The sequence below is a fragment of the Ptychodera flava genome, chromosome 6 (genome assembly GCF_041260155.1).
Source record: "Ptychodera flava strain L36383 chromosome 6, AS_Pfla_20210202, whole genome shotgun sequence".
Lineage (NCBI taxonomy): Eukaryota > Metazoa > Hemichordata > Enteropneusta > Ptychoderidae > Ptychodera > Ptychodera flava.
This window is the reverse complement of record NC_091933.1, coordinates 6,812,751-6,836,927: the sequence shown is the minus strand read 5'-3', so window position 1 is coordinate 6,836,927 and position 24,177 is coordinate 6,812,751. Positions and strand designations below refer to the sequence as shown.

The window sequence follows — 24,177 nt, the reverse complement described above, 5'->3', positions numbered from 1 at the left end:
TTTTAAAAAACAATTGTGATTTCAGTGTGTTTCTTGTGCTAGACCACATTTGGACCTCAAAGAGCAGAGGGCCCCTTGTTTGCTAGACTAGCCAGCTACATGTATTTAACCAATGAGAACATTTGTCTCTGTGATTTATCTGTGAAGGTAGTATTGGACAGATTGCTTGGGCTGTTTGTATCAACGACAAGTCAAGAAAATCATGAAATGAATCCTAATGTAGACCTGATCAAGAAACTGGCCATGCATGCCAATCACATAATTTGTATAATAGTAATATCTCACCCACGTACATTTAACTTAACACTGATTGATGTTTAATTAGCATTTTCAATTAATTTTGGATCTGTATCTCTTTTCTTCCAGACGGCATCAACGATGTCTACGCATCCCTTGTCCTCAACATCACCATGGTAACGGAAGACATGTTGTTCAACAGTGTGACGGTTCGTCTGGCCGACATCACCCAGGAGGAGTTTCTCTCTCCCATGTTCGGACGTTTCGTAGAAGCCCTGTCGCAGATCATTCCGTGCGACAAGAGGAACGTGTATCTCTTCAACGTTAAGGATGATGAAGTTGACCACGGAAACATTCTGAACATCTCTTTTTCTGCATCACGCCCAGACGGTACCTTCTATTCAGCCAAATACTTGCAGCAAAGAGTTTACCTGAACCGGGCGACGCTAAGCAGCATCTCCAAGGCAACAGTACTCCCGTTTGACGATAACCTGTGTCTTGTAGAGCCCTGCGAGAACCACCAAAGGTGTCAGTCCATTCTGGCATTTGGCAGCACGTCAGGATTTATACGATCTCAAACCATACTCTTCAGGCCTGTCTATCCCGTCAACCAGTACCAGTGCGTCTGTCCGTACGGATTTGCCGGGAACTTCTGCGTCACAGAGATCAACCTGTGTTATTCCAACCCCTGTCAAAATAATGGCCGATGTGTAAGAACAGAGGGTGGATATTCGTGCTTGTGTCCAGACTCCTATGTAGGTAAGTGCTCAAATCACTTGTACTTTCATCCCTCCCCTGAGCCATGTGGCAGCAACCCCATCCTGGTGCTTGAAATGGTGGCTTCCATGTACCTGTGCAAACTCATTTTTCAGACTGCACCTTTGAGAGTGAGGGGGGATGTGATTATGCAGTGATATTGTCAATATTTTCCCCAGAGAGGGTTCTCTGCAAAGGAAATGCAAAACAGTATGTGCAAGGTGAAAGGTCATCATACTTGCTTCAAAGGTGATTCAGAATACAATTTGAACAAGACTTGAGTCAGTTTTTTTCAAGTGAATGAATTGTAATCAATGTATGTCCAATCCAAAGTGATTGTACAATCAGTGAACCACTCCTCAGAGGCAGACGTTGAGATATTCAAACCATTCACTTTTCAAATATCCCTGACAGTTTCTGGATGAGAATAATAATGTGTTTTTGAATCAGTGTTGAAGAAGTTATTAAGTTTCATTTCAGGATGGGTGAACAGTAGATTAGAATCTTTACAGAAAAATTCCAATCTTTTGGTTCAATAATGTATAGGGCGTGGGCGATATTGTTATAATCACAGTGTATAGTATATATGCAGGAAAGTACAGTGCAAAGTAGATAAAGTGACTCATCTCTATAATTTACATTGATTCAATTCAGAGGCAGCCAAGTCAATCCCTGCTCCACTGGTAGTTTTGTACTGTTATTTTGACATCATCAATTATTTGTGGAAAAAAGGGAAAAAAGTGTTTATAGCTGCACTGATAATGGTGTGATGTGATTGCAAAGATCAGTACTAGTTCATAATAACAGCTGCATGATTTCAGATACATGCATAATTCAAAAACGTCTGCATATTACACAATGTATCTGAGATAAAAATCAGTCATTAGTCAGTCTCTCATTCTGGTCAGGAAGGTGAATTCAGTGAATTTATCTGAGAGGGTCTTTCGGCAAGAACTGAAAATGTACTTATTCATAATGAATGTCAGTGTATTTGTGTTTTGTGTGACAAACATGGAGTCAAGTCAAATTTTACCAGCTAGTTTGACAGTCACTGTCAGTGTACATAAGTTTTTTCATTACTGACTGTGGCAGCTTCAGATGTTAAGACAATTTCTGCCGCCATTAGTTCCATCACCCAGTCATAAAATGGCGCACTTTCAAGACTATCAGCTTAGATAGAGTTTTTTTAAAGACCTCGCTAAACAGCTGCTCCAAGATATATCTGATAGGCTTCCGCCATCTTCCCCTCATGGGCATCCCCCATCATGATGTGGCCCATATGTACATGCTCCAGAACAAAGGGGTCATTCCAAGGACCATTAAACATGGGGGTGAACTGGGGTTAAACTCTTTGAGTGATTTGTGGTAAACATGACCAGTGGATCGCCCTTTATCCTTCCTCCGTACACCAACAAAGGAAAATGACTGAGGTATATCGGAGATAAACATGATACAGGGTGTATGTTTGTTGGGACTCTGCTCCAGTTTTGTAGTGCAAGGAAGATTAATCAATGTGCAATTTTGAACACTGTACCAAATGAACTCATAGCATTTCATTTAATTTTGAAAAAAGAGATATTAAAGACAAATTTTTTACTGAAATGAGTGAATATTGTAAAATTGGTGAAATTTGTTGTCCTTTGCAAATCTTCAAATGAGACTGATTACTAATAAGGTTAACCCATCCATTTGTAATGATTTAACATTAGATATTTTTGGAAATGAAAGTGTAAAATAAGTTACGTCAACTCCGAAACATTTGTCAGCTTCTGCAAGTCTTCCACTTATCCTTGGTACTGTACAAGTATTCAGTCTGGGAAAAAAATGTGTGAGACATGGTCCATGATTTATTTTTGTTTCTCAATGCACTTGATGCACTTCAACTTAAAAATGCTGGTACAATAATAGATGTGTCTGCTGTGTATTTCAAATAAACAGGCAAACTTTTCCCAGTGGCGTGATAGGTACACTGGATACGTTGGTAACTGAAAAGCATTGTGGCTGCCGTAGAGATTGATGACTACAAAAAAATGGCCATTCTCTGTCCAGGCTCTTTCTTAAGCCATACATAATTGACAGAAAGCGTTGATAGTATCCCAATTAACCACTTCCCGGCTGCAATTGTCTGTTTGTCGGTGTAGAATAAGTACATCCACAACACAGCCGAGTCAGTCTTTGTCCGATTCTCAGCAGAATTGGACATCAAAGCCTGCTAGTCGTCAGAATTGCAGACAGCGTATTTGGCAGGTATCAATGATGAGGGGATCAGTCGAGTCGAGTCGAGTACGTCTCCCTCTATCATGGACTCTGCTGCAGGATTCCCTCCCCTCCAGTCCATGCATGTTTTTAATCCTATTAAATTGTTGTAATACCCATCATCAGCTTAATTGCTTTCATTTGCGTGTGTCCTCGTTTGAAAGTGGCGGGACCGCCGTTAGCAGATGATCGGCTTAGTAAAGGAAAATTTGCTGTTGACAATGGTTGCTTTATGACCAAGAATGTCTCCTCATTGTCGCACAAAATGTGAGATGAAAGATACATTGCATAATTAGCCTTTTAGGTCTTATACTGGTAATCAAGCATATTGGACAATAGAGAAATATTCTGTGGTGAAATTAACGAGAAAACTGCACATTTGCTTTTTCTCTCTGATGAAATGCTGTCCACTTTAGAATCATCTTGATTTTTTCAAATCGTAAATATTAAAAAATGTTTAATACTGAAAAAATTTATTTTATTCTCTTTTACCTCTTTATGTTGCAATTTTCTTAACCTGAGATGTTTAATTTCACACAAAACTTTATCAAGTTGCAAGGTTTTTTCCATAAATGTCGAGGTACATTTGCTTATATTTTGCAGTGTTTTAACTTTGGACATAATCATTTAGTCTCATTTGTTTGAAATCTTTCATGCCAATATGAAAATTTACTATATTTATCATTTATTTAAAGAACAGGGCTCTGTTTATCTGCCTAAAATTCAAGCGTTAACATCAGCTACCGTACAAATTCATCATCCTAGTAGTTGCAGCAGTAGCAGAATCATGGGTGGTGCCTTTTGTCTGATTTATTTTCCCAACCATCTGCCAAGTTCACATTTAATTTATGATTTTCTGTGTTGACCGTGATGAAAGCTTGTGTAGCAAAGCACGCTGCATTCAGTACAGTCTGTACAGTATTGACATGCATTTACTCATAGGTGTCCTGTTGGAATGAGACACGACATATCTGTATGAAAATTTATATGCACGCAGTAAATTTTGTATTGCACTGAGTTACATGAAGTGAAGTGGAACTGTACTATATAAGTGAAATTGTCTTTAGAAAGAGAATACATGGCTTGAATAACATTTATGCTGATAAAGTTTGAGAGTGAGCTTTTGTTTCACTAGTAAGCAGACTCTTACCCTGCAGTGCCGTACTGTCACCTTGTCCAAATTACTATCTTATAGCTATCCCAGAATTCCAACATCATTTATATTAAGTGCCAGGTGTGAAATTCAAAAGCAACATTTCAGCACCTTGATACAAGGGCACTGATCTAGGGGGTGCAACATTAAATGTATAGAGTGGAGGACAGAAAGGGAAGAAATACCGGTATGGCAGTGTGTAAATAGTGAAGATTTTTCAGTCTTGCTGGTTTTTTGTGAAAAAAAATGATGCGCTGGTGAAAAAATTTTGAAATTCTTAGAAAAATTATGATGCCTTCTCAGCCCTGAAATAACATGAAATATAAATCTAAATATCTTCATTCTGAGCATATTACATACCTTATAATTCTAGCGCAAGTAATTGTGGAAGGGGATGAAAATATGGTAGCCCGGCTGCCGTACATAAGCTGTTCAGTTTAGTGACAGAGCAAGGTGATCTTTTTAAAAATTAAAGTAAGTAGAGAGCTGTTGGTGGTTAGCTAGGAGTATGATATTTCTGACAAAGTGGATTACAGTGGTATCGGTCTGCATCAGTCGGAAACGCTGTTCCTTAAAATTAAGCCTCAAGTTCCACAGATCGCTGGCACCAGAGGTTTTGCAGGGAGACTTGAGCTGCCAGCCACAGACAGTTTTTTCCTCTGAACCTGTGACAGGTAGGCACTAGGGGCGATTTACACTCTCTGCTGTTGCCAAACTTGCCATTGCCACCCTCAGAAGAGTGGAAAATCACCTCGGTGTTGCCAGTGAATGACTATGTCCATCGGCAAGCATTTAAATTCTAATGTAAACATAAAGACTGGGGATCTGACTTAATCCGGGACATCAAAGGGCAGCCGTAATGAAGCATTGAAGATGCCTCTCTTTGTTGTGTCCATGTCCAGTGTAAAGGGATTGGGCATATGGCTGATGGAATGACAATTATCATTAACAAATCTGTGGAGGGAATTGAAAACAAACTGAGCACATCATGACCAGTGAGTCAGCTGTAGAAACATACGCATTTGTATTGAAATTCTATTGAAATTTGTTCAAATTCCAACCTTTTTTTATTTCACCGATCACGATCCCTGCTCACTTACAGTGACGAATTCTGAGCAGATTTGTTGATTGCCTGATATGATATACACACCCAGCATCACATGTAACAAGTCCAGACGGCATTCCTCCAGGACTTGATTCAGCCTACCTCAATCAGGGGAATTGTAACTTTTTTTGCTCTAAAGACACAGTCTTATGGGAGCTACAATGGTCAGACAGACCGTCACCACATGTATCTTTTTCAAAAAAAGGCCTGCTTTAATGACTAACCCAGATACAGCCTCTTAGATGCTTGTCAGCCTTTAGTATAACATCGTTCAGAGTTCAGCATCCATGTACTGTATAATTCATTCTTTAGTCGTAAATTTAACGTAAAGCCTGATTAAAGTTCAGTGTTTTCTTTGTCTAGTAATACTTCCTGCATTTCTGCACATCTGTATCAAAACAGTGCATCTTATTGTTAAATTCAATGTACTGTGTGCAAAACAAACTTTGATATAGGTGGTTAAGGGAAGGGGGTTGTCAGAACTGTGCTCAAAGTTCATATGGGACCCATACAACCAGTGGATACTCTGCATCCAAGGTACATGGGCAATTGATGAAAGCTGAAATGTGTTTGTCATAATGTACATCATAAAATTTAAATGTTGCAGCCACATCATTGTGATTCATTTTAGATAAAGTGCTTTAAATACATTGCTCATAAACAGCAAAGTTGCACAGGTGCAGTTTAATGTACAAAGCTGCTTTCCACATCCGAGTTTTTGTGATATACCTTGAGTATGTGTGCGTACCGCTGCATTCTGTTGATTTCTTCTTCCAAGGAATAGTAATGTCCCCTTCTGCTGTTGGTGTTGTCTACCTAGACTTATGGCCCCCCCCCCCAAAAAAAAAAGAAAGAAAGTGGAGAGAAAAGTGGTCACTCAACCAAAAGTCAATAGTGGGTTCAGGTAAAAATTCATTCCAGCATATAAAATTCTTCAATTCTGAAACTCCAACTAAAACAAAGCAATGGTATAATGCTTTCTTATGATACCCAGGGTGTCAGTCAGTGACCCAAAGTCCATGTCAGGGGAAAGGTCAGTTTGAGTACATGACATTCCTCTAAAATCAATAATTTTGTGTGATACATGGTTTCCTTATGAAAATATGCAAAATAGGAATTGCTCACAGGTTGTAAATGAGAATGATTGATCATGGGGTTCTTGGAAAGGGTTTCCTGATTCTGGCCATCTTTTGCTGCCATAAATCAAGCTTTAAGTGAAAATCCTAAATTGAGGAGGTCATGGACTCTAAATCTTTCACTCAACTAAAAAAACTACGAACCTGTTACCTTTTACTTTGCTATGTGTGCTTGTCATCATACTGTACTTATGACATTCTCTGATTGGCTCATCTCTTAACCATGTTACAATCATAAATGAATTTGCTTCATCATTTTACCAATCAGAGACTGTGTTACAGAACTGTAAAATTCAAACTTTTTGATATGCATACTTGACAATACATGGACAAAAGGTGTGTCATCACTGTGTCATATCAGTCACTCAAATGCAAGATCTCAGATCTTGCCCATTCTTTCCCTTCCCAGCAATCCACTAGTTATTCTCTCAGTAGGAAAATATTAACCAGTTTTGTTATGTGTGTGCATCCATTCATGAGTTAAAGGCGTCATTTTGTCATCAATTGTTACACAGAGAAAACTCCAAGAATCAACATCCACAGTGGCAGAAGGAACCTTGCATATAATTTGCATAAATTAACCACATTCAAATTCAGATGAAGTCTGCCAATTGTTACTTTTAGAATTTCATGAAATTCACCCTGCAACTTTAAGGACTTATATTTATTCCTGCATAAGAGTAACTGTTACCAACAAAAACTGCTCAAATACAAAAATCTAGAAGTAAATACGTAGGTCTTTGCCATTTATAGCTGTTGGTGACTGATATCGTGCTAGTTCACAGAAGAGCACTAATATCAAGATGTGAAAACAGTATACTGTACAAGGTTCAATGGTGTTGGAATGGATTTACTATTTACTGTGCTACCTCCCTCCTCTGCCCCTCTCTTATGCCCTTCCCAAGCTAACAGTGAAATCAGCTTTTCTGGGATCAATTGTGTTTATCATGGAAATTTGAACAGTTTATTGTTGGGAAAAAGAGCAAAATAACGGCTGAGGAAATTGACCAATACTTCCTGCAGATCATAAAACTATCCATGAAATGAAAGGAAATACTCAATATCAACTTGGAGCAGGACATTATGTGGAACGGGAAAACATGCAATATGTACAAAAACAAATGTACCATCTGATCCAAAAACAGCTTGCAAGCGATAGCATAGCAGAGAAAAAAAAATGGGTTTTTAATTTGCATGCCGTTCCTTTTGATGTCAGAGAACTATCCAAATGGCAGTTTATGACAAATAGATGAGTGAATGGATAGATGATTATCTTTGTGTCGGCGTGGCTTTGATCTGCAAGGATATCATGTGTGTCCAATTTCACTTGATGGAACTGTTGAATTAATTTCCTGAGAATTATTGCAGAATTTTAGCTTTTCTCATCCAAATTGTTGTCCTCTATGTTTCAGGTGTTAATTGCTAAGATTGCGCCTCTTAAAAAAGGGACCTTTAATTATATCTGTTATTTTTTTTCATCGTGTCTTTTTGGATGCGTACCAAATACAGTTCTACTGCCCATTCACAATTCATACGGTACATGCTGCAACACAGGAACATTTTACACTCAGAATGATGCCAATTTGAACGCCCCCACTGCAAGATCATGAGTTTTTTCCAAAAGTAAATTCTGAGTGTAATCTCTTGTACATGAAATGTCAAATTTTTAACCAGCAACCACTCAGTGTACAAGCACATGTTCTTGATTTGAATTTCCGCTCTGTGTTACCACAAATTTTTATTCAAAGTTCATAATTTAGTTTCAGTGTCCTACGAACTGACATCCAACATTTTCAGAGTAACAGAACGTTGCTTTTCCATGCCAATAAAAAAATATCTCAGTGCTTGTCCCTTTGAATAATCTTGATGCGAACCAGACTGCAAGTACACTTTTACTGTCAACCATTGACCCAATGTGCATTTCCCTGACACTCGATCTTGTGACATATCAGAAAAAAAATCAATGTAAATATTTGACAGTTGATTTTTTACAGTTAAAAAAATTCAGGAGGTCAATGTTGACCATTCATAATCCAGTTTACCAAAAGTACCCTGCTGATACAGAAATTTTCACATATACAGTTTTAACAAATTACATTATGACGCAAGTTCACACTTTACAGAGCTAAATTTTTGATTTGAATGTAATTAGGGCCCCCCTCCCAGTTCAGCGGCCTCTCAAGTCTGTTGACGTAGCTTGTATTTTATCAATATCCGCGGAGGTCAGTGGTGCAAAATAGAGATTTGAGTGCTCTAAATGACTGTGTTGTTAGACACTGAACTAGGTGAACCCGCTGTGGTGACCTCTCCCTGTTTGAAATGCAAACAGAGTGCTGGGGAACGGTGTTAGTCCTTTTAAAGAAAGCATTCTAACAACCAAATATCATGGTGTGCTCCATTTGCAGTTTATAATGAGACAATGATTCAATTACTTCTGTACTTGTCAAATTTTATTCCAATAATCTTCCCTCTTTTTGTGCAAGAAGACGGTCTGTATACGGTATGTCCCACTATCTATCAGGGTCATTCTTGTGCTGGTTGAATATAAACTCTTTTAAAATGTACCCGTTAAATTTTTTCTTCAAACTTTGTTTATGTCTTTCCTGACAAAACTGTTCAGAGTATTTCTTCATTCTCTAAAATACAAATTTGTATTATTTTATATTGACGTGAATTATTTTCCAAGTCCATGTAAGTTTGTCCCAGTCTGACCATACAGTATACTGGGCTTAAACTCGTCAGGTTGACCTGACAGGCAGTGCCTACGTGGCAATCAACAAAGACAAAAAAAAAAATCTTTTGAATAGTTGACTTGAATACAATAGAAATCATTGTCCGCTCCGTTGAAATTGCGGGGATGAGAAATTCCTGATGGAAAATGTTACGGCTTTAGATCCACTAGCAACAAATATCTCAAGTACCGGTACTCTACATTACACACCATGATATATAACACACATATTGTCAAATTTGGAACTTTGTTTCTACCCACATCGTGTATTTAAGAACAATTCTCCAGCCACTGGCTGTTAATATCTATAAATGAATTATTCAATCTATGACACTGCTCCACCTTCCAGGGTTTCTTAAATTCCCAGATGATAAAAAAATTAGGGACAACATACTTCTCCGGAAGACTTCAATAATTCATATTCTGCTGAAAAAATGAACAATTGAGCATGAATATTACAGCAGCATTGCCCTTGGTGATACTTTCATATTTCATCGCAACTCATAAAGTTTTTTGGGGAAAAATAATAAAAAAATTGTATGAGGCAACCTAGTGTTAGCTTTCTAAAAAAAGCATTTTAATATGGGAACTTCAAGCGGTGAGTGGTCTTATAATGTCAGATTCCTCATAAATGATTGTCAGTTTACAGACCGCTATCATTCCCTTTGATTAAAATAGATAATATTCTCTGAAAGCCAAAGTTAGTCTCCATGCTGTGGGTGTGTTGCTGTGTTTACAGAAGCCAGGAGCTCACGGCTTTGAAGTCCCATCTGAGATGGTGTTCCACAAGTCAGTGTTAATGATATTTATGAATTCTGACCAGGAGAAAAATGGCATATTTGAGATTTGTCACCTTATCTTATAGCGGTAACAAGCAAAGGCTTTCTATTCAGAGCAGGCAATCATTACATAATTTCAATTTTTGTTCCCTCGATTGACTTCACGTCTTGAAAGAGTCCGACACAGGATATCAATTAAAGGGTAATATTTGAACAGTGGCCCCGTAAGGATTCGAGGAAATAGGCATTGGATGGAAATAAAAACACTGCCAAGAGGTGAATAGAATTTATTTACCTTCATCTAATGAAGATTGCCGGGAAAGGAATTTGAAGTGGGAATGAAAAATAGCATTAATGGTTAATATAAATCATTATACCTATCCAAAACATGACCGTGGTCAGTCTCTCATTGTCTGCAAGCGTCGAAGGACCTGTGTATATGGGAACAGGGGTGGACAGTGTACAAATTAGTCACTCAGACTGAAAGTAAGAACATAAATTTTGATCACAGGTATGACAGACAAGCCAGCTTCATGTATATTTATGAAATGTAACCGCACCCAGAAACAGTAAGAGCTTCCCTGATTGGCTGATGAATTAAGGACTGTTGCTGATCATGCAATCACAGATGGTTTTGTAAATTTGCAATGACAAAGGCAGTTATGTAATGCCACTCAATTTGGCAACTGTACGGATATTCCTTGAATGAAATTACTTCAGTTTTAATCATTGGGAGAGAACATTGCACCACAATATAAAAATGAATCACCCTATGGTGTACATCACGGCAATTAACCAAAAATAGCTCTGTTTTTATATATGATTTGCAGAAATCTATTTATTCACACAAAAACACCATATAAATGTTTGTGTAACACTAAATTGGTGTTTGAAACAGAACACGTCATATCTTCCTACAAAACTTTTTCTGTCAAAGATGACAAGTATAGCATGCAACTATCTAAGCTGTCATTGCAAATAACTGTTTGTTCAATTTGCTGTGATGTGTTTTTGAATGGCCAAATAGTGATTTAAAAGAAACTTGATATCAGGGTAGGAGAGGACAAGCAACAGGGCATATATATTCATCGTGGTGGATAAGTTGCATCAACTTGCATTGATGTTGTTTCTGTCCGTTAGGTAGATTTAGTATCAGAAACAGTAACAGCAGCACACTAGTTTTAGTCATTTTTTTCTGTTGTGCTTAATATGAGAAAAAAACCATCCTCTCCAGTTGTCAGAGAAATCTGAAAAAAACACGTCTTAAATTTGTTCATGTATATTCAAGTTTGAAATGGGCTTTGGTCACATGTTTAATACAAGGATTGGTCGGCGTGCCCAGAAATTTTCATCGCCTTCAAAGTGTACGTAGAGTGAATATTTTGCCAAGGGTGAATTATTTATTATCATCTTTATGCTTCCATTAATCTGAAACAAAAGCAGATAAAATGGACATTTCAACAGACACAGAAGCTGATGAACAATGAAAAAGCTATAAAGAGATAGATAATCACTTTGATGAACACAAGATTAAACCACAGCGTTTTCAAATAAAACAAGTGGAAAATGATTTTCTTTATTTTTGTCAGGCCATTGACCACAAATGGAATCTGTTTTTGAGACTGTGGAAGTATATTTAAATTATATAAATGTAACTTGATGTGTGCGTGTGGTATGACATGGTGCCCATCGATTTATATGTTTGTGAAAGGAAGGCATATATCTATTCAATATTTGTCCAAAATAGAAAGGGGTTGCAATAAACTGTCCGGGGTCTCCATAAATCACGGCGTAGCATTGTATAGATATTAAGTTTCCAGCTAACAGATGATAGTCTTTCCTTCTAATGAGTGCACTCATATACAGAAAGAAATATTACAATATCGTTTCATTCACAATTTTAATGGATACATTTCTGTTGAAATTGCCACAGCTGATGAGCTGGGTACAATTTTGCTCTCTTCAAATCGTTTCTCCTCTGAGTGATAAAATGTCAGAGCGATTTTCGTAATAAAAGTGGTTCAGCACACATTATTTTTCAGGATTAGTCATTGCTTTGTGAGCGGTACTGTATCATCAGTATCAGAGATAAAATGATACAGTTGAAATTAAAGCAGAATTACCTCTTCTCCGGTTCCCTCTGCCCACCTTTTTTTTCTGCCCCAAGGCACACAGTTCAAACCATTAATGTCCTTCAGGGGTGTGTCTATGAATGTGAGATAGTGTGCACCTATTTCAAGTTATCAAGATTGTTTTATCAGCCGCCCCCACAAACCCTCCCTGCTCTGAATGTCATACTGCAGTGTTCAGTGCCACAGATCAGCTTCTGTGATAATATCCCAGAACTAGACAATGCCTGACTGCAATTCAGAGCCAAGATCAAACAGCAATTGTAGTTGTGTTTATTTTTATGGTGATTTTCTGTTCATGTCTCTGGTAATTGGTCGCTGACTGTCATCTAATCTATGGGGATTGTTGTAAATTTATTTCAATCTTTAAGTTCTTTCCAAAATTGTGATTAAATTGTGGAATTTTCACCAAATTTTGTCCTGCCAGAAAGTTGCTCACAGAAACTGTCCATGTCAAAATTGCCGTGAACTCTATATTGTAAAACATCAACTCTGGTATGTATGGCTAAATTTAGAAGTTTGTTGCGATATTATGTACATCTGGAAGTTTGTAACTGTGAGTAATCAAGGAATTTCTAAACCATGAAATTCATATTCTGTATCAACTCTGGCAGGTTTTCACTTTATTTCTTGATAATAATATTTCATGTGCTGGCAATCAATTAAGTTTCCCTTGTCATTGAGACGCCTGTTGTCTGAGAGAACTTTGCTCCAGAAATGTCATGGGAAAAGAAACACGCAATTCGCAGATAACTTAAAAATAGAATGAAGATATATCTGAAGAGACCGAGCAGTATTTCAGATGTAGTAGCTCTGTTTTCTTGACCTGTGTTCATCACAATTACTCGCACCAGTTTTGCCCTTTGAAAGTCTACACTCTCCAGAGCAAGCTCACCATTGCTTTTTTCACCCCTCCGGAAAGAATTTGGAGTTCCAGTTGCATCACACTCCCCGTGAAGTTTACAAAGTGGTTTGTTCCACTCAGCACAGATCTGCTGCTTGGGTTGTAGCTCCAAGTTGCACAACCAAGCAAGCCACCAGCAATCTTGGCAGTTACCACCAAGCCTGGGGGGGGGGAACCAAAATGCCTTCTCAGAAACTCAATGTGTTATTTTACTATCTGGAGTTACAAATCACATAAAATTTGAAATGTTTACTTAGCTCTGAATGTGTTCTTGCAGAAAGGGATGATAGAAAATGGTGCATAGATCTATCGGGATCTCAAATATTGCAAGAGATTCCCAGGATGTCCCCAGAAAGTCTCCATTGTGCAATTTGACAATTGTATCCAGGGAGCTTATTTCCCATGCTAGTACATCAAGTGTGGCAATCACTGCACATATCGTATCTGATGGCAGGCCATGCTATCAGAACTGTCACTCGTCTTCTCTCCAACTCATTAAAGAGAATAAGCTAGGATTTTCAAAAATGCTCGACAGAAAGATTACATTTTTCATACTCTGACCTGAGAGTATGACAGTTTTCAGCTTTCTGACTTCCACTCACGCTCAAGACTTCATCATCTCTGGGAGAGTTAGCATTGATGTTACTATGGCGATCAGCACTTCACTGAGGAGTACTTGTAATGTTACATTGCAGCGTGGAAACTTTTTTAACCACGATCATTGTATGCAATGTTTTGAAGAGGGGCAAAGGTTTGCCAATCATAACTGTCTAAATACTCAGTTCATGTGGAATGTTTCGTCTCATCAAGGTTATGGTAAAGGTTTTTACAGCTCTATAACTGAAAAATTCACAAATTCATGAGTAATTTTTGCTGTTGCAAATTTCAAATTCCATAAATAATGTTGTGGAAAAAAAAATAGACCAAAACGGAAGACATTTGTTCTCTTTACCAGTATATTTGACCTTTGGGATTGTCAGTCATGAGTAATGAGATATTAATTTAGGGGACAAATCTCTCATGATATTTCCAGAGCTTAGTTAGACAACGTGATGTGAACTCTTGCAAACAGCATACCATTTTTGGATACAGCACTCCATTTTTGCAAATCTAGATATATGGTACTCCTGTCTTTTGTCTGCAAACTCATATCATGCTGTCGTGAAGCTCCATTATCTTATGGGACTTCAACTGAAATTGACAATAAAATAAAATTCTTTTCGCTGGTAATCGAAGTGTAAAGATACCTTTCAGTGGGGAGTCTTTTCTCGCTGATTTCATAATTAAAAGCGGGTGAGGTCAGGCAGTGCACAAGTTCAGGGGTTTCCCCCCCGGTGAGTTTCTGCAGTGAAGCCTTTGTTATGAAAGAAAGTGGCGGCCGTCACTGGAGAAATTACACTGAGAAACCAGATAGGATAACTGTGAAATTTGATATAAGTGATTTTATGCAGTGTGGATGAGTAGTCCTCAGCTTGTGTGCTTTCCTGTGGGCATTTTTACACCGTATCAAGAAAGATAGACCTATAGGTGAAACTACAAGTTGAGAAATTGTTAGCACTCCCAGATAATTTGGTTCAGCCTTGTGCTGAAACTGCCACATCTCAAGTAGTTTCCCAATGTCAAGGTATCGGCATGATTCCAAACAGAAAATATTATATCCACTAAACTGGGGTGAAGTTTCTGTTCCAGGCATCTGTTCATTTAGTTTCCATTTCTATGAGAGAAGAGTGGGGAGAGAGTTTGCTCATTCATCAACAATTCATTTCCATGAAAATTTTTGACCATCTTTAATATTGCGGTGATGTATTGCGTGCGGCTGTCATAGATACTTGCATGCTCTTGAAAGGAATTTTTTTTTCTATTTTACTTGAGTAGCCTGTGGCTAGTTTGCTGTAGAGCCAGCTACACACACTTCACTAAATCCCATGTTTGCAAATGTTCAGAATAATTAGCTGCACTTAGTCGCATGACCACTTTTGTCGCAGATGTTTTCGTTCAGTTTTTACTGTCTTTACTCTCAGTTGAAAATGGATAGCAATCACTGTTTTTGTGTCAAATTTTTGTAAATGCATTTCTCCTCGAGTTGATACCTGCACACCACTTCAAGAAGGTGAAAATCCCTGCATATGTATATCTATATATATTGACTCATGGACAGATGTTAGAAATATGTAATAACATTTCACTTCTCATGTCCTTTGAGAGGTAATTTTGCTTTGTATCTGAATACAAATGGGTAATTTTATTTCACTGCCTGGTTGTAAGGTCCTTTTTTGTTCTGTGTTCAAAGTCATATCATGATATTCAACTTGTCAATGCAGTGGGGATATGCATGTAATATCCAATAACTGAATTTTCGTTCCGACTAGGATTCCTTTGTCAGCGATAACAACCTCTAGGGAGAAGAGCAAGAAAATTTATCTGTGTTCTAGTACAAAAATGATGAAAATATCATCAAAAGTTGTAGCTTTTGTCCCTTTTACCCGTTACATCCCACTTGGATGAAATCGTTACGTGATGTCATAGGTTTCCAGGAGGTCAGGGATCAAAGGTTAACAACAGAGAGCAAGATATATGGGCTGCTATTTATGATGAAGCAGATCATCGTGTTTCTACACTTAGTCATCGTTAGCTACAGATAGTTTTAACTTTTTTACTTGCTTAAAGCTACTAAGAGCAGTCTGCACAAGACAGCAGCTCAGTCATAGTGACAGAATGAGGAAAATTTTGAAGATGTCAATGAAAGAAACTGATGGATGACAGACAAAAATTTGTCATACGGACACTTTGACTTTGCATAATTCATGGCATGCAATGTTATTTTATGAGGTTATCCATTTGAAGGCATGTACCTCCACTGACTATTGCAGGCTGAAGGGAAGTTGGTTTTGCCTCAGACAACATTCCTTTACGAGCTGGGATTTGACGTGGCAGCCGTGTCTGGCACGACTCTTGAAGTTGATTGATTCACTTTGTGATGAAAGTTGTGTGAATGTGCATATTTCCACTGGAAACTGAAATCATTTGTTTTGACTTTTCATTATTTTACCATCATGCAAGTTGGGAGTCTTTGAAGGTCAGCTCATCATCAAAGGGTCATGTTCCTCGACCAGGCACATCTGAAGTCTGTATTTGTATACATGTGACTAGCTTTGGTTTTCTATGGAATTTGAACTCCGTTTGAACAATGTGTTTTTCGCCGTAATAAACCTCACTATGAATTTTCTTCTTTGGCCTAAGGCAATCAACAGTTTTGCTTTGTAATTTTTCAAGCACAGCGGGATTGACTTTGATGTCAATAAACATTGCAATGCTTTGCTTATTATTATTTTCTTAACCAACCAATCAAATCCTAATCAAATCAGTGAGCAGTCATCCTCTTGTACAAACACATTTTACATTGTCCCCTTTCTAAAGCTCCATTAGCCGTACCTTTGATGTATTTCCCGTAATTTTTGTCCGGTTGTGAAATATGGTCTCTTGCTCTATTTCAAAAAATAAGTTGAAACACCGATATTGTAGTGTTCAGGTTGTTGTTACAGCAGTATGTATGTAATATTCAATGTTAATATTGACTATTGAAATCTAGTCCAGACTTCCGTGTAAAGTTCATTCATCAACAGTAATACTGCATATTGCCCCCACAATGCATTGTGGTTATATTGACCACAATGCATTGTAGAGGCATTGTAGATACTTTGCATTTCAACAACTTTAGGAAGCAGAAAAAGAATATTTGTTTGAAAAGAACAGAAAATATTGAAAATATTATAAAAACTTACAGCAATGACCACGGTAAGAATACAGCTGTTAAGTTTACTCGGCATTTCATCATCCCAAAGGAATTGTGGATAAGAGAGGAATTATATTGAAAATGATAGCGAAATGCTGTCATTTACGAGCAAAATGTGATGCAAACACATGAAGATAAGCAAATTTTTATGATTTGAACTTCACTGCATCATAACATATCACTCAAGACTGGAGATAAAAATGGAAAAGGAAGATAGTTTTTCGATAAAAGATGTTAATCTGTGGAGTTTCATTTCAATGTTTAGTCTAGGAGCTTTGATATCTTTATGTACAGACATTTCTTTTAAAAAGAAAAACCTGTCTTATCCTAAAAAAAGTGGAAAGTAACAAAAATGATAAACTTAGAAGGAAAAATAGATGATGTCCTGTGACGTTTCCTCTTAGCTAAGAAGCATCTGACTGCTCAATCTACATAACACAGATTGAATCCAGTCTACAACAAGATATCTTCTGCTCTTTTAGTACATCAGCATGATTAAAATTCAACAGTACAGATGTACGCTCTGTATAAAAAGAGAGAACAGTCTGGCCGAATTTACATTTTGCTGTCTCCCATGTCTGCGACCCCGCTGACCTCATTATAGGAACAACTGGAATCCAAGATTCATATTCTGCTTGACGCATGTTATTGCAGTTTTCTCTGAGGATTTGGACAAAAATTACCAAACTGTGTTGAGTGTATTAGCTTTCATAATTGCTTGAAAGTTCCATCTCTAACTCAGAGCGATGGCTTTTCAAACAGTGTTGTGACAGGAAACCTTGCCCAGGGTGTAGGGACATTGAGAGATAACTTTGTAAAGAGGAAAGGGGAAATTAAAATTGAAGATCAGCAATTGTTACAGAGATGAGCTTGTACTAAGGAAGGAACTCTTTGATCACACAAGGCGTACTCTGACATAGTTAAAAATGAGTGAAATGCCATTTACAATTTTAATTCATTAATCTCACCACTGGCATGAATTTGTAAACTCGTAAACTTTATGAAAGTTTTGAAAGTTGTTAGCCTTGTTTAGTAATCACGAAGACCTTTTACAGGATTTCAAATGTTCTTAATGTTCATGGCCTTCTTGAAACTTAGAACACCTTTAAGAAGATTGAAAGTCTACTCGTTTAGCCAGGATTTTGCTCCAGGTTCCTGATTTTGCAATCCTTGTTATGTAGAAATGAAATGGTACAAAGTATGTGCACATCCAAATACACTCAGCAACATATCAATTCACTGGATGTGTTTGTGAAAACCTGTGGACACATGTTGGTCTTTTTGTTTCATCCTGCTATTCAGGCCAAGGTTACATTCTGGGTGCAAGGTGGGAACCTCTTGCACAGTGATATCATGCGCCATTAGTGTGTGCTGTGGTGGTGACCTTTCACTCTGACCCCCTGACCGTATCCTGCAGCTACCACTGCTGAACTGCAGAGACCAAAACACAGACACAGATCACAGACGTCTCCAAATATCCGGTTTATATTCTCCCAGATGGCCATAGAGGTCATCATAAGTCCATGGGATTTATTGGATCTGAAAACTCAGCCATTATCTCAGCAAGCATAGGAACTTCTGATCTCTTATCCACATACTAGTAAAAAATCCATACTTTTGTTTTTTTCCAGTCCCGGAATAACCAAACAACTATATGACCTTTGTATGGTAGGTTTCACACCCAACCCACAATAGAATCCAGATGAATCAATACTGATAGACAATGAACAGCTCATGAGTGTTGCTGAAGTATTCCAGCTCTGAACAGGCATATCTCATAGGCAATTAATTATTTTACGCTCCATTCGTTTTGAATATTGACAGTCTAATTATTGACCGTTAAAATTCCGGAAATTCTCACACAGATTGTCTGGTATATTTCAAGTCAGTTGAAAGCTGAAATAAATTACACGTATCAAGCTAGTGAAGATTTGATATCGTAAAATTAAATTTCTAAAGTAGGTTACATTAAATACAACTAAAAATTCTATTGAACATTACACTTTGAGAGTACATCTGACAGCATGTATATTACTCACTTGGCCCACTATCAAGAAATTACAAAGTAGAGAAGTATGCAAATTGAATTGTTCCTGAAATTTTAATACCATTATACAATAACTTGCACAGGTTTTATGGTATAGCCATGAACGAATTTCCTCAGCAAACACTGGAGAAAGTGAGATATTTGCTTCGGTCCGCAATGCATTGCATAGTGAATCTGTAGCCATACCCCCATAATTAAACCCTCAGTCCTCTGTAGTTGTTGATCACAGAAGTATGTCATCAGGAGGTAGGTGGGGGTCCAAAAGTATTGGATGTCATTAATCTGTTTGCCCTTTAACTAAATGCTTTGAAATGAGGTCTAATGTCACCATTAGCACCTTCCTTGATCACTTTTTATTGTGTGAAATATCAAAATTTATACTCTAGATTTACAAACATGTCACTTTTACCTGAAATCATTTGCTAGGTGATTTCCATAGGTAAAGCCAGTGGCGTACAGCGATATCAACCCCTCGCAGGGAGGGTTATCTTATGCTATTGGAGGCAATGCTTGATGTGGAGCCAGACAGGTGATAAAAATGTCGGCAAATTTGTCATAAAGTGAAGACAAGAAAATAACCTTATGGCAAAAGTCAAGTGATATGATCCTTATTCATGTGCTCTTTCACACTTGTGCAATGCAATAAAAAGAATGTGTGACTTCACAGTATGGCAAGGGTGTCTGGACAAAGCATGTCAAAAAGTGTGAACTTGGGCCTGGGTCTGGTTCTTCTTGCACATTGGTCCATCAATCATTGATCTTGTGATGTCGTTGAAGCACACTTTCAGTGACTTTTCACAGAATAACCTTACATGGAGTAAAAAGTTATGATAGGCGTTGAGTAAACATAATAGTAACATCAGCAAGTATGTTACAACTCTCAGTTTGATTTTGCTAGTGAATTCCACAGTATAAAAGAAAACTAAGATGGCCATTGAATTGGCCTCCCCTATTTCTCCCCTGCTGAGCAGAATTGTGTTTGGTTTTGAAAAGAGAGACGCCCTGGCCAGTATGGGCAAGGATTTATGAATTTTATCGGAAACTCTGTGGCGCCAATTTAAACATTTAACATCACTCCTTCAAAAGATATATTTTATTAATGGAATTTATAATAGGGAAATGTTAGTTGATCCCATTTGTTCAGCTCAGATTTCCTTCGCTTCAGATGAAATTTATTAATGAAAAATTTTATATGTGTGTGTGGTACTGTACCCTAATGTATCTGTGTGCAGCCTGAAACAGCTACGTCATGCGAAAACCAAAATTTAATGGTTTTTTGACTGTTTAGTGCAATTTTTCTCCCAATTCACTCGAGAGTGTCTCTCATGTGATGTGAAAGAGCCCTCTGGTCACAGATAATGGTCTGCATAAATAATAATTTAACAGCTCCCGTCAAAAGCAGACTTGTCATGGAGTTCAAACTTTACGCTATTTTGATATAATTGCCTTCAATAGCAGTATGCTTAAAAACATTAATTGATCATATTATGAGTACAAGTCTAGAGAATTACTTCAGTGAATTATAACCATTCAAATACTGGGTTGTTTATTCCCAGTTGTCTGAAAATTTCTCAAAAAAGTACTGTAAATTTACTGTATCCTTAGAATGTATGGCACCAACTTTAATAAGAGAGAAAGTTCTGTATTAAAAAACGTGTGCATAACAATAAATGTAGAAGAAAGTAATAAAGTCTGGGAAAGCCAAATAGTTTCTTCCTAAAGGGACTGGCTAGATTTGTGTAAATTATATCTATTGAAGCTCCCTACTCTGAGGAAAATCCAAGGGACTTTCTCAGTTTCCTTTCACTCGCATGACCAGTCGACATTTGGTCGATAAAAAGTCCTCACTAGGAACTGTATGAGCAGTGACATTTCTGAAATTGATTCGCAGCTTGCCGTGAATTATCTGCTCTGTCGTCTGATAATATTTTGCTAACCCATTCAGCAAAACCTTCAATGGCGAAAAAAAGAGTCTGACGGTGTTAGCTGCTGCTGACAATCAGGTTCTCACGAGTCCATTAGCCACATTGGTCCAACTGACTGCGGACTACATTCACCTTTGACCCTGATAGCTTTACTGTTTTCTCCACTCGCGTGCAAATCTGTCCGAAGCTGAAATGATTTTTTTCATGTGATACATTTGTGTTATGTTTAATATCCATTATGTACAGTAGATATGATTATTTCATTGTACTTCACAATTGATTGTCGGCCTTTTCTCTGAATATACTGCTTTACATCACAATGAAAAACATTTTAACATATATTCCTGGGATATATTTCGTCAAAGTTGTGAGATGCAGCTTTTGCTTGTCTCTTTAAGCTGTTTTACCTTAACTACAGTACTATCAATGCTTATCAACATGTAAAGTCAAGCGAGTAACAAAAAAGATGCTTTGAGTAACAAAAAAGATGCTTCTGAGAAACTTGGAGAATACTTAATAGGATTTCAAACCGTCATCTCCTTGATGTTGTGTTGTACAGTCCAGAAAGTGGTCACAAACTTATGGCACATAAATCAATTTTTACGAATATTTTGACTGCAAACTGTATTAAAGACTCTCGCATCAGTTATTTTTTTCATTTGAAATATGAGTGCTGTGTGGTTGGCTAAGCATCATTTTGAATCCATCATCTGGCATTGAAAGCTGTGCCAATGTTACCGTAACTATTGCAAAAAAAAGGGATTGAGCCACACTGCATTGATTTCCATTAATTAAAATGGGAAAAAACAAAATGGCGCCCTGGGTTCAGAGAAAATCTCTTTACATAAAACTGTTTTACTGCCTGATGGGGCTGGAATTCTGTGTTGAGAAAGTTTGTTTCTTTGACTCTTGATTTCTGGTTGAGGAAATCTTCCTTGATATCAAATCTTAGTATTAGATTATCAAAAAGTCAGTGTGGTAGAAATCTCATTTGCTCCAGCTTTCCCATGTACAGTCCTCCTTATGATGCTTGTTCTATCCAAGTGACATATGTGATGTGAACATTGAGTAATCAATGGTATAAATTATAATGCTATTGTTTGTCAGTATTTGTTCAAAAATTTTGAAATCTTTGTAATTAAAGAAACAAAAAGACACAATGGAAATTTAGCTTCGGGGTGATAGTATGCTGAAATTTGAACCTGTGAGAGCAAAATTACTCTGTTTACATGTATATGTACAGTAGTACAGTAGCCTCTGTAACCTAGCCTCTCCCCCGCAGACAGTGTCAAAGGTCACTATGGAATCACTAGCTCCTTTGTTTCTTTCACTCTTTCCAACATGGCCGCCCTATTATACTAGGTACTCCATAACAGTGCCGCTGATATGCTTCTGGGCATTTTGGGGATAGCGCTTAAATTTTACAAAGGGCAACAAAGCAGAAATACCATTTACTGCCCCGAGGCTTCTTGCAGCCGCAAAATGTAGCATTTGTAATTAAAATAAATAGGTTTAGAGGAAAGTTTTTGAGAGGGAAAAGTGAGTCTGTTACCGCAAGTCTGATATTACTGATCCTAGTAAAATGAAAGTGAGCTATTATTATTTGCTCAAATGGGTAAATGATATCTTAACTGAAGCTTCATATTCCGATGATCGTTGTTATTTACTTTTCTGAGGGGAACTCTACAGAATAAGCTATTAAAGCACGACTAAACTGCTGTCTAAGGAGTTTCGGCAGGGACATGGAAAAGACGCTCCTATGCGTGATAACAGATCGTAGCCGGTAATTGTAGGTAATGGTTTGTGACGATTTCTATTACTTTGCGCAACATATTTGCAATATGAAAATGGGCAAATTAGATATTAATCATAATTATTCTTCTCCATTACACAAAATACCGTGTTGGATTACATTGTTTTCCATTTAGTGTTATCTCATTGTTCAGCGCGGTTTATTTGCTCTCAGAAATTATCTTCCTGCACTTTTTCCGCAGAACATTTTGTCATTGTGATGTGAGTCTTGCATGAAAGTATTTACCGAATGTATTCTGTATGCAAGGGCTTACCTCATTTCTAGTCAATTTTTGTTGCTTCTGTTTTATTTATGGTAATGCTGAAGATTTCTAGAATATTTATATCAGACAAAACTGAATGAGGTTTTCAATTACAGAAAAAAAGCATGATGTAAATTATATCAAAGATAAATTAATTGTTTAAAAAAGCCAAATAAATGCAACGGATATTTTACAACATGAGGGAACAGAAGTTCACTGGTAGGGAAAAGATCGTATCCATCGTTTCTGTAAATTACTTTACAGGGATTAGGGCTGTTTTAGGACAATGCACCGCTAAGTAGCTATATCTCCACAGGCAAAGAGGGATACTTATGTGCGCTTAATTTTTCTTCATCAATTTTTAAGTATTTTGCCTCGCGGCCCACCAGAATCACTATGAATATGGCAACATGTGTCGTACATGCATAGTGTCGAGTCTTGCTGCCAGCCAGGTATTGCTTTTGCTGCCTAAACAAAAGATTTGTAGATAACTTAAACATGTGTTGATCTCCTGTTATTACTTGATGGCTTTCAAAAGAAGTTGGTGCAGTCGTTTGATTCAGGCTGTGAGAGATTTGTGTGTGTCTCTGTAGAAAAACACACAGGTGCTCCCTTTATTCAAGACAAGTTTAAGTACCATTGTTAGTGAAAAGAAGGCCGCATGCATTTTGTAAGGGGAAATTATCTCATAAATGTTCAAATCATAAGATGACATGAACAGAATACAGAATGCATAAGTCATTGAAGGACATTTATCCCATAAATTCACGGTGAAAATATTATTGATAATAGAAAAATGATGCATTCAAAAAATTAAAATTGTTTTTTGATGTGAAAGATCCAAATGCAGCTGAAACAGGTCAATTTTCATAACCATACTTCAGCAGTGACCGTGGCGTCACTTTAATTCACCATTGTAGGCGAGAAAACTATTATTCTCGATTATGTTCACTCCATACGACACCTAAGTTATAAAATTCAGCCCTAAGCTACAGAGACTATGAGTCACGGTGAATCAGCCTAGCAAGCTCCCTGACTACAAAAAAAGAATCATGCAAGACACTGTCTAAAAGCCAAGCTACTCTATTACACAAGCATACGAATTCCTGAATGCGACATACAGAGATACAGGAGGCAGATAAGGCAGCGCCGAGAAGAAATGCAACGCTTGC

At 37.5% G+C, this 24,177-nt stretch overlaps 1 protein-coding gene across 32 annotated transcripts in view; it reads left to right on the top strand.

Moving 5' to 3' along the window:
• Positions 1 to 24,177, top strand: part of LOC139134737 (cadherin EGF LAG seven-pass G-type receptor 2-like) — a 102,555-nt gene that overhangs the window by 26,381 nt on the left and 51,997 nt on the right. For all 32 annotated transcript variants that reach the window (XM_070701757.1, XM_070701754.1, XM_070701753.1 and 29 more), the window contains exon 3: positions 367 to 996. In XM_070701757.1, the coding sequence (XP_070557858.1) occupies positions 367 to 996 (630 nt within the window). The remainder of the gene's footprint in view (positions 1 to 366; positions 997 to 24,177) is intronic.